The sequence below is a fragment of the Malania oleifera genome, chromosome 12 (assembly GCF_029873635.1).
Source record: "Malania oleifera isolate guangnan ecotype guangnan chromosome 12, ASM2987363v1, whole genome shotgun sequence".
Taxonomy (NCBI): Eukaryota; Viridiplantae; Streptophyta; class Magnoliopsida; order Santalales; family Ximeniaceae; genus Malania; species Malania oleifera.
In genome coordinates, this window is record NC_080428.1 from 3209778 (window position 1) to 3223212 (window position 13435).

The window sequence follows — 13435 nt, forward strand, 5'->3', positions numbered from 1 at the left end:
TTGTTTATTATTTTCTTTATTTACAAAATTGCCCCTCTTAATGGCACGTGAAGAGGGATGCCCAACACTTGTCTGGTCAACTTTGCTACCAATCTGGAGCAGTAAAAGATTCAATATGAATACCAAATCAAATTTTTTTGCTTTATATCAGGCTTTTATCAATTGCATAACTATTTGATATGGACATTGTTAAAGGATGATATGGCGAACTCCTGCAGGGTTGGCTGCTTATATTTTCACAACAAACATGCAACGATCTTGGCGTGTCTCTGAAGCTCTTGAATATGGGCTTGTTGGTGTCAATGAAGGATTAATTTCAACAGAGGTGAGCTTTCCCTGCATCCAACGGGAAGTTGGAAGGGGAAGAGAAGGATTATGGGCTGGCCTGTAAACAGTTTGTCTTCTATTGTAGGTGGCTCCATTTGGAGGAGTTAAGCAGTCAGGTTTAGGACGTGAAGGCTCGAAGTATGGGTTGGATGAATATTTGGAAGTGAGTAATTTAATGTCACTTCTGCACATTTTGACAGACTCGCATACCTCTTTTGTCCAATTTGATTTATTGTTCTGTATGTTATCATCACGACTGTGTAACCATATAGGCACGATGCAAACTTTTTCTCTTGGCGAATGATCAAGCATCTCAAATATTTTATGCTTCATCTTAAGTCCTGAATTTTTATGCCCTGTTCGGATCTTGGAAAATATTGAGGAAAGGAAACAGAAATTTGGAGAAATCCACTTTTTGATGTTTTCTTATCAAGGAAAGTGAGAAGGAAAATAAAAAATATGCCAAATCAACGAATAAAATTTTGACGTTGCACATCACTAACATGTTTTTTCTCAATTTTTAATCATACTAGAATAAATTTTTATTTTAACTAGTAATCGTTGAAGAGAGAAGATATAATGGAAAATAATTTTCTTACTTATTTTCCTTTCCTTTTTCTAAATAAAATCCACAGACCCTTAGTGGTAAATAATAACAACACTTCAGTTTTCCCAATATATTGCCTTCTCCTGCTTGAATTAGTTTTTGGAAGTCCTTCCCTTTGTTTTCCCAAACATTATTTTGGCCTCACATACATTAAAAACACACGACACACACAACCACATCAATGGCACATCTCAAATTTGTACGATCTCTTAGTGAAGTTCAAATCTCAAAGTATTTCGTATGCTTTTACCATTTTGGTGTCATTTCATTGATGCACCATTTTCATCCTTCGCAGCTTAAATATGTGTGCATGGGCAATATGAGCAACAGTTAATATGAAAGGTATGAATTTGAACCCTCAGTTTTCGATGCTACATGGAACCCTGTTTACTTTTGTCCGTAGCAATGTCAATATGCTTTTACTTGCTGTGGCTTTCAGTTTATGGTAGCTTCAGAAACAACTTGGAGGGAGGGTCTCTCAGTCTCTCAGGCACTTGATGAATGATACAAATGATGAGCAGTCAGATCCTTGGTGCTGAGGTATCTAAATAATTTGCTGGCAGTACAGTTACTGAAAGGAATGAATAGACTCTCCCTTTTTTTTTTTTTTTGTAGCCTTATAATTTTATTTGTGTTGGCTTGTTTTACTTCTTTGGTTGGGTTGTCTTCTCATCTGTGCGAATATTAAAGATATCTTGTAGCTGTATTTTAGCCTCTTTTTGGTGTAGAACATGGTGTGGAATGATATATGCTTAATTTGTTAATGGCCTGTTTCTGTACCACCGTGTGATGGCAGCTTTAAAGTGGGGGTCATTTTGAACTGGATGCCTCCTGGCTAGATGTTAATACCTTGAAACTGCATTGCATCCTGCGGTCACCATGTGCTTATGTTGCTCAGGCTTGCCTCTTGCACCCAGGGTGGCTGTATGGACATGATAGTACCCTAGTATTTATTTAAGTAGATGATTTTCTTGCTAAGTTCCAATACTATCGGTTCATCTATGACCGAGTCCATGTACCCATATTTCAATTTCTTGGTCTTTAAGTTGTATCCCTGTACCCTAAATTTTGGGAAATAGACAAGTTGCACACCTAGACACATATGCCCATGCCCTGAGCTCTGTACCCATATCCGAACTCCATAGATTAATGAAAAAGAAAAAGTGAATAAATATTGCACCCTCTGCCCTGTTTTTTGGATTTGGAATGTGAAAGATTGAGAAAGGTGGTTCTTGTCCATGCGCAGCTGTGGATTGCAATCAACCTCACTGTGCGAAATGATACAGCCATAAAATAAGTTAATTATCTACCTTCAAAACAGGAGCTTTTGGCTAGCCGAAATAATCTGTTTACCAGTAATTGATTATTTTAATATTCTGTCTGTTGAGAGCATATATTAGTATAGTTGTTAAGTTACCAAGACCGATGCTTATTATTTTTTGATTGCTACTTTCAAGTTTGACAGAGTTCAGAGGTGCCTAAAGTTGATACAAATTTTGAATCTAAAAAGTGAGAAGTGTGTTACCTAAATATGGAATTGTGGTGTGGAGTGTGCTGTCTGTGTCATGCCCCAACTTGTAGCAGTGTTAACTAAAAATGCTGTCTGTTTGGAGCGGCTATGTAAAGACACTGGGAGCTTGGAGAGAGAGAGAGAGAGAGAGAGAGAAACTAATGTTTGTGAAAAGGAGAGTTAAAAGGGTGGCCGGAGTACGACGCCATTACTAGGTAATGAAATTGGGGGTGGGGAGTGGGGGCATACAGCTATTGAGAGAGAGAGAGAGAGAGAGAGAGAGCAACTAATGTTTGTGAAAAGGAGAGTTGAAAGGGAGGCAGGAGTATGACGCCATTACTAGGTAATGAAATTGGGGGTGGGGAGTGGGAGCATACAGCTATAGAGAGAGAGAGAGAGAGAGAGAGAGAGAGAGAGAGAGGATGGTTACAGTACGGGCGTACTGCAGGTTAATTTGTTGAAGGTGAATCTCATGAAATGCGTCGTACCAAATCCTGATGAGGCAACATATGAGTCTCCATTTAAAATGCTTGAAACGTGACAAGCAATTAACGTGCCTCTCCCTGTACCATACCTGGTCATGAGTTGCAATGTCCCATCCCACAGCACCGCTAATATTCCAAATCTGCTGTGGTCATCCTTTGCTCTATATTTCAAGAGTAATTATGTAGAGGTCCATTTCCTTATTTCCTTTTTTTCTTTTTCATTTTCTTTCTCTCGTCACACTTTCATTTATATCATCATAATCAACATCATTATTCTCGGCGGGCGGGCGGGCAGGCAGGAAGGCATATGCTCTTAATGCATACATAGTTTGTATTATGGTGGATGGCTATATAGATGACCTCAAATTTCGCCCATTGTGATTTTTGATTTTTTTTCCCTTTTGTCTTAAGAAAGAAGGGACAGTTAATAGTATTGAAAATTAATATATGAATTAGAATATATGCTGTCCGCAGTTGGGATATCCGTTTCTGCATATATATATATATGGCACTACTATGTACTGCCTAGCTGTTGAAGAGATTTGGTAGAGAGGAAAACACTATTTTCATAGTTTCTGAAAATCATATATATATATATATATATATATATATATATAATATTCATGAATATGACTGCCTAGCTGTTGAAGAGATTTGGTAGAGGGAAAACACTATTTTCATAGTTTCTGAAAATCATATATATATATATATATATATATATATATATATGTATGTATGTTTGTATGTATATATATTAATATATATAAAATATTCATGAATATTATATATTTATTACAAAATTTTGAGATTAATATAAGAGAGCATACATCCATTTATTTCTATTTTTTGTTTTTGCATTTTTTTTTAGGAGGGCGGCACATCCATTTATTTATTGATATACCCTTACTTTTGATAAAGGAATATTGTGGTTACATGACAAGTATTGGGAGATTACAAATAAAAAACATTAAAGGCCTTCCAAAAAAAATGCCAACAACCACCCAACATAGGATTGCAAATCCAAACAAAGGTAAATAGGAAGCAAATTTAAGTAGACCTAACAAAAATAAAAATAATAAAATAAACTAAAATTAAAAAATCAATGACGAAAGGAAGTGAGACCCAACCTATTTATCTAAATGATACCTTTCATAGAACGTAATAAAAGATGTTCTTCGTAAATGACATTATTTCTAATTTCTCTAGCGAGAAAATTGGCTGCATTAATGCCTTTCCTATATTGATGGGTTACCATGAAATTCATTCCTTCTAACTCTGCCACGAGATCCCTCCAAAAATCCCAAAGATATCACAAGGTACATCTACCATTTCGAAGCCAATCAACAATAATTTACGAGTTACTTTCAATAATCACATTAAAATAATAAAGTCGTTTGTATAAACGAATTCTTTCTCGACCGACTTTTAATTTCGCATTATTGTTTGTACAATTGCCAAAATAGCTTGAAAAAGCCGCTTTCATCATGCCATGGTAGTTCTGAATGATTCCTCCACCTCCTGAAGTATTCAGATTGCTCCTATAGCTTCTATCACAATTAAGTTTTATCCATCCTGCTGAGGTTTTAACCCACGAAATAATTTTTCTAGGCCTGGAGCAAACTCCCTGATACTGAATTTGAAACTCTTTCATCATAATGTCTGAAATCTTCAATTTTTGAAAAGAATTAGAGCTCTTAGCTAAAGAACTAACCCAGTATCGAACACTTATCCATGTCTGATCCGCACTTTGATAAACTCCTTCTATTTTTAGCTTTACATTTTCAATTCCAGAGGCACCACGTAATCAAACACGGTATCAGATCGATTAAAATACCTTTAATAGATGATTTTTAAGCATAGTGGAATCAGTTTGCAATTCTGTTTTTTCAGGGAAGAAATCGTTGAAAAGGAATCCCCAACACACACTAGCCCGACGCCAAACCTCTGAATCCACCTTGCTTAAAGAAAGAATGTGATTAGTGTTTTCCTAACTTCTCTGCATGTAACAATCACAAGCCGAATCCATCGATATTCCTTTGGCCTGAATTCTATCATCAACTGCCAAACATCTAAATCAGACTTTCCATAAACACATTGAAATTCTTTTAGACAATAAAAAATATCAAAACCAGCCATTCCACTCAAAATTATCACTTCTGCTCCTCATCGCCTCCTAAGCCGTTTTTGTAGAGAATTTGTTGTCAAGGACGGGCTTCTAGATGAATATATCCTGATCACTTTTATCAGCTGACACATTATGCAAGATTTCTATTGTTCTGTCGGCCCCTATCAATTCCATTAATAAATCAAAGTTCCAGTTGTTATTCAACCAACAATCCTTAAAACACAACTTCTTGTTCGAAATATCCTCAGTGCGCACAGCTAACGGGCTTGATGTAAGCCACCTATCGAACCAAAAGGAAGAGGTCCCACCTCTCACAAAGATTTTAATATTATCCATAGCTTCTAGAATGATGACCATCAATGATTTTCAAAACTGAGAGTCATTTTCTCTCATCTTCCTTATTAATAAATGATCATTTCTGCAATATTTAAAACCTTATCATAGATTGTTGGAAGTGAGCAGTCTGAAGACAAATTTCATAAGAAGTGATTTTTGAACTTCTTTAAGATCTCTTAAGCCCATACCCCCTTTTGAGGTAGGTTTACAAATTTTCTCCCAAGAGTGCCAATGAATCTTCCTTTTACCTTTCATCTCTCCCCATAAAAAATTATCAAAAAGAGAGTTGATGCGAGAAAATGTGACCTGCATAACATTAATAACAGACATCAAATGTATCGGCATGTTAGATAACACATGTCTTAATAAAATCAATCTTCCACCTTGCGAGAGCAACTTAAATTTCTACCCTGCAATTTTTTCCCTAATCTTCCCTCATCCCTTCGCTTCTCTCCTACCCTGCAAACAATTGAGGTATGTTCTTGTCGGCAACATTTAGAGCAGAAAAAACCCATCTTTTGATATTTGGCATCTTGCTAAATACATTGTTTCAGAGATAAAATAAGAGGAAATCCTTTAATCGGCTCCATCATCAGGTTGACTTCCACACAAATACGTGCTCTTGAGACTCTCGTACGATTAATTGTTGCATTATCGGTCCTAAGATAACGACCAAAATGAGTCGCTATAATTTGAAGAAAATTCGCTTGGTAAGGATGCTTTGGTAACCTCGATAAGAAAATCTATTGAGGAGCCAATGGGGATTCTTTTTTGACATCAAAATCTTTCGTCTATTTAAATAGCCAAAATGAATTGTCTTCTATAGTTCTACTGTAATGCCTCGACCCGCCACGTGGGTTCGGGGTGCTACTTTAGTGATGCCTGTGTATCTGATACCTTATTTATTATATATGAAATACACATACGCAGCAGGAAATAAAATAAAAAATCTTCAAATTACATTACTAGAGTTTTAACTATTTTTATACACAAATATCTCTATTTTCACATAATTACATCCCATATATACAAAAATAAAATCTTTGTCCATACATACCACCTACATAAATTTAAGCCACTAGCCCGACTCCTTTAGCCTGCTAGACCTGATTCTTAAGATTTCCTGAAAAGATAGTTTGTAAAGTAGGGGTAAGGCACGACTCGGTAAGGGAAAGACTAAGTTAATGTCAGTGTGTTGCTAATATGCATTTAGTGTACAGAAAATAACCAGTTCACTTAGTAGATAAATACATTTATGAAATCATTCTTATTTTATACTCACACACACAATTGGCCGATGATAGGGAAGATTACCTGCCTATACAAGTAGCTTCCCTCTATTCTAATACCATTACTGCTATTAGGACACTCACTTTTCTCAGCAAGCCTTTGAAATTATCTTATTAATTATTCGTATTCACATAAATTAACAGATATGCATTTAAGACACTCCTTGTGACAAACACATCATTTACTTTCCCTATGACACGGGTTGTGCGGTTCGAAGGCTAGACTATTGTCCTGGGGGATCCATCTAGACAATAGTCATCTGTACTCTCCGTTAACATAATCCACGGGTCTATGCAGCTCCAACCACTGGCCCAATTGCCCTCACCCAGGGGGGTACATTCACCTTACGTAGGCAAATCAGACAAGGCCACCCTACACTCCTCAGCACAAGTGTGTGCGCACATAGCTACATAACAAATCCCTAGCAACGGTATCGTGCTCACAATACATTGGTCCCTAGGGTTCCTAAAACATATGATGCAATTTAGATAATAGAAATCATCATTTAAAACATCAATTCACATATATTTCCTGTTATTCCAAAAACTTGGCTCTCGACCACAAAATACAACCCGACGTATAACCGTCAATTAAAACTCGGCACTCGGTCATCAAATAATTATCCCGGCCTTTGGTCAATCAAACAATACCTAACCACTGGCCTTTATTTCAAACTCTTGCATTTCATAAACAATTCTAGTATTTTCGTAAGCATTTCAGTATTTCACAAACAGTTCAATATTTCAAAATCCCAAATTCAGATATATAATAATCCATACCAATTAAATCATCTACCACACGATTTCCACATTTTAACATAACCATATAAACAAACAAGCTTTCCAACCTTCATTTATTCAAAAATACTACACCATATATCCTAGATTTGTAAAATCCATTTCGAACGGTTGGTTTTCAAAATAACCTTTGAATTCTTAAATATATATATATATATATAAACATAACAATTAAATTGATTCAATTTCCATAAAATTACTGACTTAATTTAATCCCCTTATCTGATTCCTGAAAAGCCCGATAAAATTCCGACTTACGCCCCACGATGTTCAAAACCCTTGAAACCCTGAAATTCAAACTTTACCATATTTATTTATTTATTTATTTTTTTACATTTTCATGCATAAAATTTTTGGGGACATTACATCTACCTTCCCTTGCCTACCCATGCAAAAAATCATGTTCATTTTTCATGTGTAACATGGTAATCATCCATAACATTGATTGTTGGAATTTCTATTAAGCCTCACGTTTTCACAATCGATAATCGAATTCTATCAATAGATGATCGATTCCTAAAAAATTTCATTACTAATGCAAAGTGAAATTCTTCTTCAGTTTTAACCATCTTAGCTTCTGAGAAAATAAATCCCAATTCACTATTGATATTAATTGGCAATCTCATAAGAATTTTGAATGTAGGTATCTCCACTTTTTTATTCACAGTTTGCGCATACGGCTGCACCTCGAAACTAGCCTGGGCGACATTCCTTGCCGATGGTGAGGCCATCAACGGGGGACGAAACCTTCCCAACCACCCTAGGTGGTATTAGGGTAACTTACAGAGGGTTGGAGTTGGTTAAGTAGAAGAAGACTAAAGTTGTGGGCGTCGTACCTGTTCGGCTATGTTGGACAGAGTGGCTGTTAGATGTTGGCAGATCGCGGTAGAGACAGACACACACAGGCGGAAAGGGCTTCACGATGGCAGATTCTCGAAGAGCTTCAAAGCAACAAGGGAGCAAGGTCTCATGTAGTAGGATTTTTGGGCTTCTTGGAATCACGGTGGTAGATTTAGTTCACAAAACAATAGGGCGCAAGGCTTTGCAACCCTAGGTTTCAGCAACGGCATGCCCTAAGTGAAGCTTGCCGCGACTAGAGAAGACGACCTCAGCGTCGCACAACACCCCCCATCCTTAGGAACGTCGTGCAATCATGGCTTCGGTGTACAGCGACGAGCAGCGACGACGTGCGGTGACCTGACGGTGCGGCGAACTCAAAGATTTGAAACTCTCAAGCGAGAGAAAGGTGTGGTGACGGTGAGGTGAGGGGCGAAGACAACGGGCGACGATGACGGGCTGGAGCTGCTCAATGATGGACGGGGCCCCCTTTTGTTTTGCTTCTTGTTTCCCATGAAACAACTTTGGTTCAAATTTGAAGTATTCCAATTACAACTTTAATAGAATTTATTTATTGATTATATGGCATAAATTTACCATTTGTTCAAAATTTATGAAAATCTAGGCATTGCCATGATCATTGTTGATATCATCATTAAAATGAGAAAAAATATTTAATAATTGGCGCAACACACGATTCATTTATATTATATTTCCATAGTTCCAAATGAATATCGTTCGAGCAATGATTTTGTAAAAAAATATAAAAATTGACTACGTTCATTTAGATAGTAATTGTAAAAAAGGAACCCAAATATGTTTCTTAATGTAAAAGTATATAAATTACTCTTTGCTTGAGTCACTCTTTCAGTAGATTTTAAAACAGTTGTATGAACAAGAAAATTTTTTATTAACTTCTTGCTTATTTATGTACTTTGTTTGTTTCTAATTGTTAAAAATTTATTTATTTATTTTTTTTAAAAAAGACAAGATTTTCAAACTCAATTGTTATCATGCATGATGATAATCATATACAATCATTGTTTGTAGAGTTTTTAATTAGGGTCGATGCATAAAAAAATTTACTCGAACATGCATTCAAAGAGTATTTATAGAATTAGGTATCCAACACCAGCATAATTTAGATTTTCAAAAAATGAAGTGCAAATTTTTATTTTTTTAGCATTTCAGTGCTTTTAAATATGTTTCTTCTTAAAAAAAAAATACATTTTAATTTAAAATTTAAATAATTTAAGATAAAATTTGGGACTGGGATTTTGAAATTTTAATCCAATTTTTATTTATAAAATTTTTTAAAATTATTTTAAAATTTTTTAGAACCTGAAAATAAAGATTTTTTTTGAATATATTTAAAATTAAAAAATGATAAATGAAGGGATAAAATGTATTTTTAATTTAATTTTTTTTAAGGATGCAATAATAACTGATATTTGGATTTTGAAAATCTAATCTGCTAGGTTGTCAAATTCATATTTCCATTTGAATATGTTTTTATTTTTAAATTATTTAATTTTTCTTTAAATCCCTTTTTAATTATTTTAAAATAAAAAAAATTCTAATTTAATTTTTTTTTTTCTAAAAAAAATATGTTGCATTTCCCAGGTATCAAGTCCTTTTTCATATGATTAAGAACAATTTCTTTTAACAAGAATTTCTTTCTCAAAATAATTCTAAAACGAAGTTTTTTTAAAAATTATTATGAGTTTATTTGGATCAACAGTTTTGTTTAGTGAAAGAAGAAAAAAGAAAATGTATTTTTTATTATATTTTTACATATATATCAAATATCATTATAAATTAAATTTTACTCTAATATGATAGTTTTTGTTTTTTTTTTTTTAAAATAAATGTTAATGATGTGCAAAATAAAGTTTAGTTCATTTATGAAATCACTCTTGAGCTGGTTTTGCAAAGCTAGTCCCTCACCCCTATGAAATTCCTTGGACGCCCGTTCTCCCCCAACTATATATATATAATACCCATTAAAACCCCTTCAACTAAGATGTATAAAAATTATTGAAAGCCAAACCATTTTTGCATTTTGGTTCAATTTTAGAATTTCAGCTATCAATTTTAGTTTTTATTTGTTTTTATTTTCTGTTTTTCTAGATTTCAAAATATTAATATTAATTGATATTTTTTTATTTATATATTTATTAAATAATTATAGTTTTGCTATTTTAAATTTGCCAATGTTATTTTCAGTTTGATTTATAACTGTATAGTTCAGCTATCAATTTCTATATTATGTTTTTGTTCATATCCAAAATGTTAATATTTAACGTTATTTAGATTTATTTGTTTAGATTTATAAAATAATAATGATTTTACTATTTTAAAAGTTGCTAATGTTATTTAGTTACAATTATAATTGTAAAGCATAGGGGGATTAAGCAGGAAATTGATTTTTTTTAAACCAAAATATTAATATGTTAATCAAATAAACCCAACTATACAATTATAGGGAGAATATATACAAAAATGTACTAATCAACTTATGGAAAGTCGGTTTTCGTTCAAAATATTCGAATGATCACTAATTGCCCGTCCCATTGCGTCAGTGGAGAAATAAAGGATTCAATGCCACGTCCCTTCAGTGTCGGGGAAACCGACTTAAGGAAAGTCGGTAATCTCCTGTAAATCAACTTTTCATAAGTCGGTTCTGCGTACAAAAATTGATTTATGGAAGGTACGTTTCTATTTCTCCCCTATTCATCTCCTTCATTCTTTCTTCCTCCTCTACGGAATCTTAGTGTTGACACCTCATTTTGCTCGGGCATCATATATCAAAACCAAGTGAATTTCAAGGCGTCTTAGGTCACTGTCCATATCTTCAAAAATTGTGTTTTTAAGGGAGTGTCTTCTAAGGTCTTTGCCTAGTGGGGACTCTCCTTGTGTTTTAATTCACTCATTCTCATCGCCTAAAAGTAAATCAGATTTCTTATCATATCATTGATTGTTTTGCTCCAACTTTAATCACATAGAGCCAAAACCTCTCTAACGTCTAGTGGACAATTTGGCTATAAAAGAAGTCCAATTTCAAGGAAGAAAGACAAGAATCTACTTCATATTTCTAAGTGACAGAGTGTTTAAGAGAACATTTTCTTCTAAAATTTTTTTTTATTAGTTTTCCCTCTTTTCAAGTTCCAAGTCTATTCCTTTTAGAGAGTTTGAGTTGTAAGCTTGAGTTGTGGCATCAATTTACTTAGAGATACTAAGCCACATATTATTTGTAATTTCTCATCGTTGAAAGTGTTGTTTGACCCTCAGTGAAAGGCTCCTTTTATATTCCAGTCTCGGTGAAAGGGTAGGTCTAGTAATTGTGCTCTTACCTCGGTTGAAAGGTAAGAACTTTGATAGTGGAACCTTGGCTTGGATTTGGTTGAGAAAGTGGATGTAAGTGCTTGTGAAGGAGGGCAAACCATTATAAAAGAGTTTAAACATTTCTCTCCCTACTCTCTTACATTACTTATTATTTGATTGAATTAATTGCTCAATTGTGTTTGTGCATATGTCATACATTATCTTGATTTATTGAAGCATATAAGGTAAGTTGTGAGTTAACACAAACTTATTCTTATTGAAATTTTCATAAAGCATTCACTAGAATATACATACTAGACTATTACTCACTAAGAGTTTGATAAAAGGAATAAGTGTCATAAAAAATTAGAAATAGTCTTGAGCGAGGGTACATCGTTCAGAGAGGGGGGCTCTACCCTATTGAAAGAGTGTTGAGCGTGGGGTATTGCTTGGAGAGATTGGTCCGCCTAGAAGGACTGATGTAGAGGGTGGCTCCGGCCTATTGAAGGAGTGGTATAGTGAAAATATTTGGGGGGTTTGCCCAAGACGAGGACGTAGGTGGGGATAGCCGAACCTCAGCTCGTTAAAATCTTTGTGTCATTCTCTCTTTCCCTTATCTCATTTATATTTCTGCACGTGTATATTTACGTTTATACTGTTGTGATTGTTTTATATACATGCATTATATTTTAATTGGGATATTGCTTGGTGAATCAGTTAAATTATTTCGCAAAAGTTTTAAATATCCAATTCACCCCCTTTTTGGGATTACATCAGTCCTCTCATATAACAAGAATAAAAAGACTTTCAAGTAATATATATGAATTGAATATAAGATCAAGCCTTTTTCAAGAAACCCCTTAAAAATTTTCTCCAAAAATATTTTCAAAATGAAAGAAGGAGAAATATGATCTTTGAAATATCACAAGGGTAAGAAGTCTTTGAAGTAATATATATGAGTAAATATATGCTCAAGACTTTCAAGAAAACTCAAAAAATTTTCTCCAAAAATATATTCAAAAGAAGAGTAGGAGAAATATGAATTTGATGCTCAAAATGGTATAAAAAAGGGTGTGAGAATCAAAGAGTACTCAACTAAGCTTTCAATATGCTTCTCTAACATTTTCAAAGTGATTGCTCAAGGTATTTATAGGCAAATTTGAAATATGACTGTTATATGTTCGTTGGATATTATAATAATAATTTATTTCAATTTTTTTTGACCTTTGGAAGCTCAAATTGGCTTTAACCCAAGAGGTCCGTTCGACTGGCCCAAAGGCGATTTTCCCTTTTCGCAAGCTTCGGTCTACCGGACATATGATCCGGTCTACCGGATCAACCTTCGTGCGAAGGCCGGTCGACTGAGCCTAAGAGATCGATCAACTGGGCCCTTTACAAAAACACATTTTTGGCATTATGAACTATTTGATCGACTGGACTTTAATAACCGGTCGACTAGGCCCTAACAAAAATAAGTTTTTTGCCTTAATTTGGCTTCAAAATTATTTCAAACCTTTTGCGTAAGTTAAGCATTTTAATAATTTTTTTTTTTTATGAATTTCTTGAGTTCCTAAGGTCAATCTATGGTCAGTGTTGAATTTCAATTTAAATAATTTGAAATGCATGCAAAATTGAAGCCCAATTACTATTACAATTGAAAAAATAAATAAGTGTTCAAGCTTTTGCTCTTCTTATGATCATGGAATATGCCAATTGATGTGAGCTTTAAGTACTTTTTTTGGCTTCCATTTTGTATCCGTCATTTGTGCTTACAGAAATATAAACCTTTTCATTCAC

At 34.2% G+C, this 13435-nt stretch overlaps 1 protein-coding gene across 2 annotated transcripts in view; it reads left to right on the top strand.

Moving 5' to 3' along the window:
* LOC131145091 (succinate-semialdehyde dehydrogenase, mitochondrial) overlaps positions 1 to 1715 on the top strand; it is a 104000-nt gene extending 102285 nt beyond the window's left edge. For both annotated transcript variants that reach the window (XM_058094167.1, XM_058094168.1), the window contains 4 exons: positions 219 to 325; positions 413 to 490; positions 1230 to 1276; positions 1374 to 1715. In XM_058094167.1, coding sequence (XP_057950150.1) covers positions 219 to 325; positions 413 to 490; positions 1230 to 1268 — 224 coding nt within the window. In that variant the 3' untranslated portion in view covers positions 1269 to 1276; positions 1374 to 1715. The remainder of the gene's footprint in view (positions 1 to 218; positions 326 to 412; positions 491 to 1229; positions 1277 to 1373) is intronic.
* Positions 1716 to 13435: the final 11720 nt, after the last annotated feature.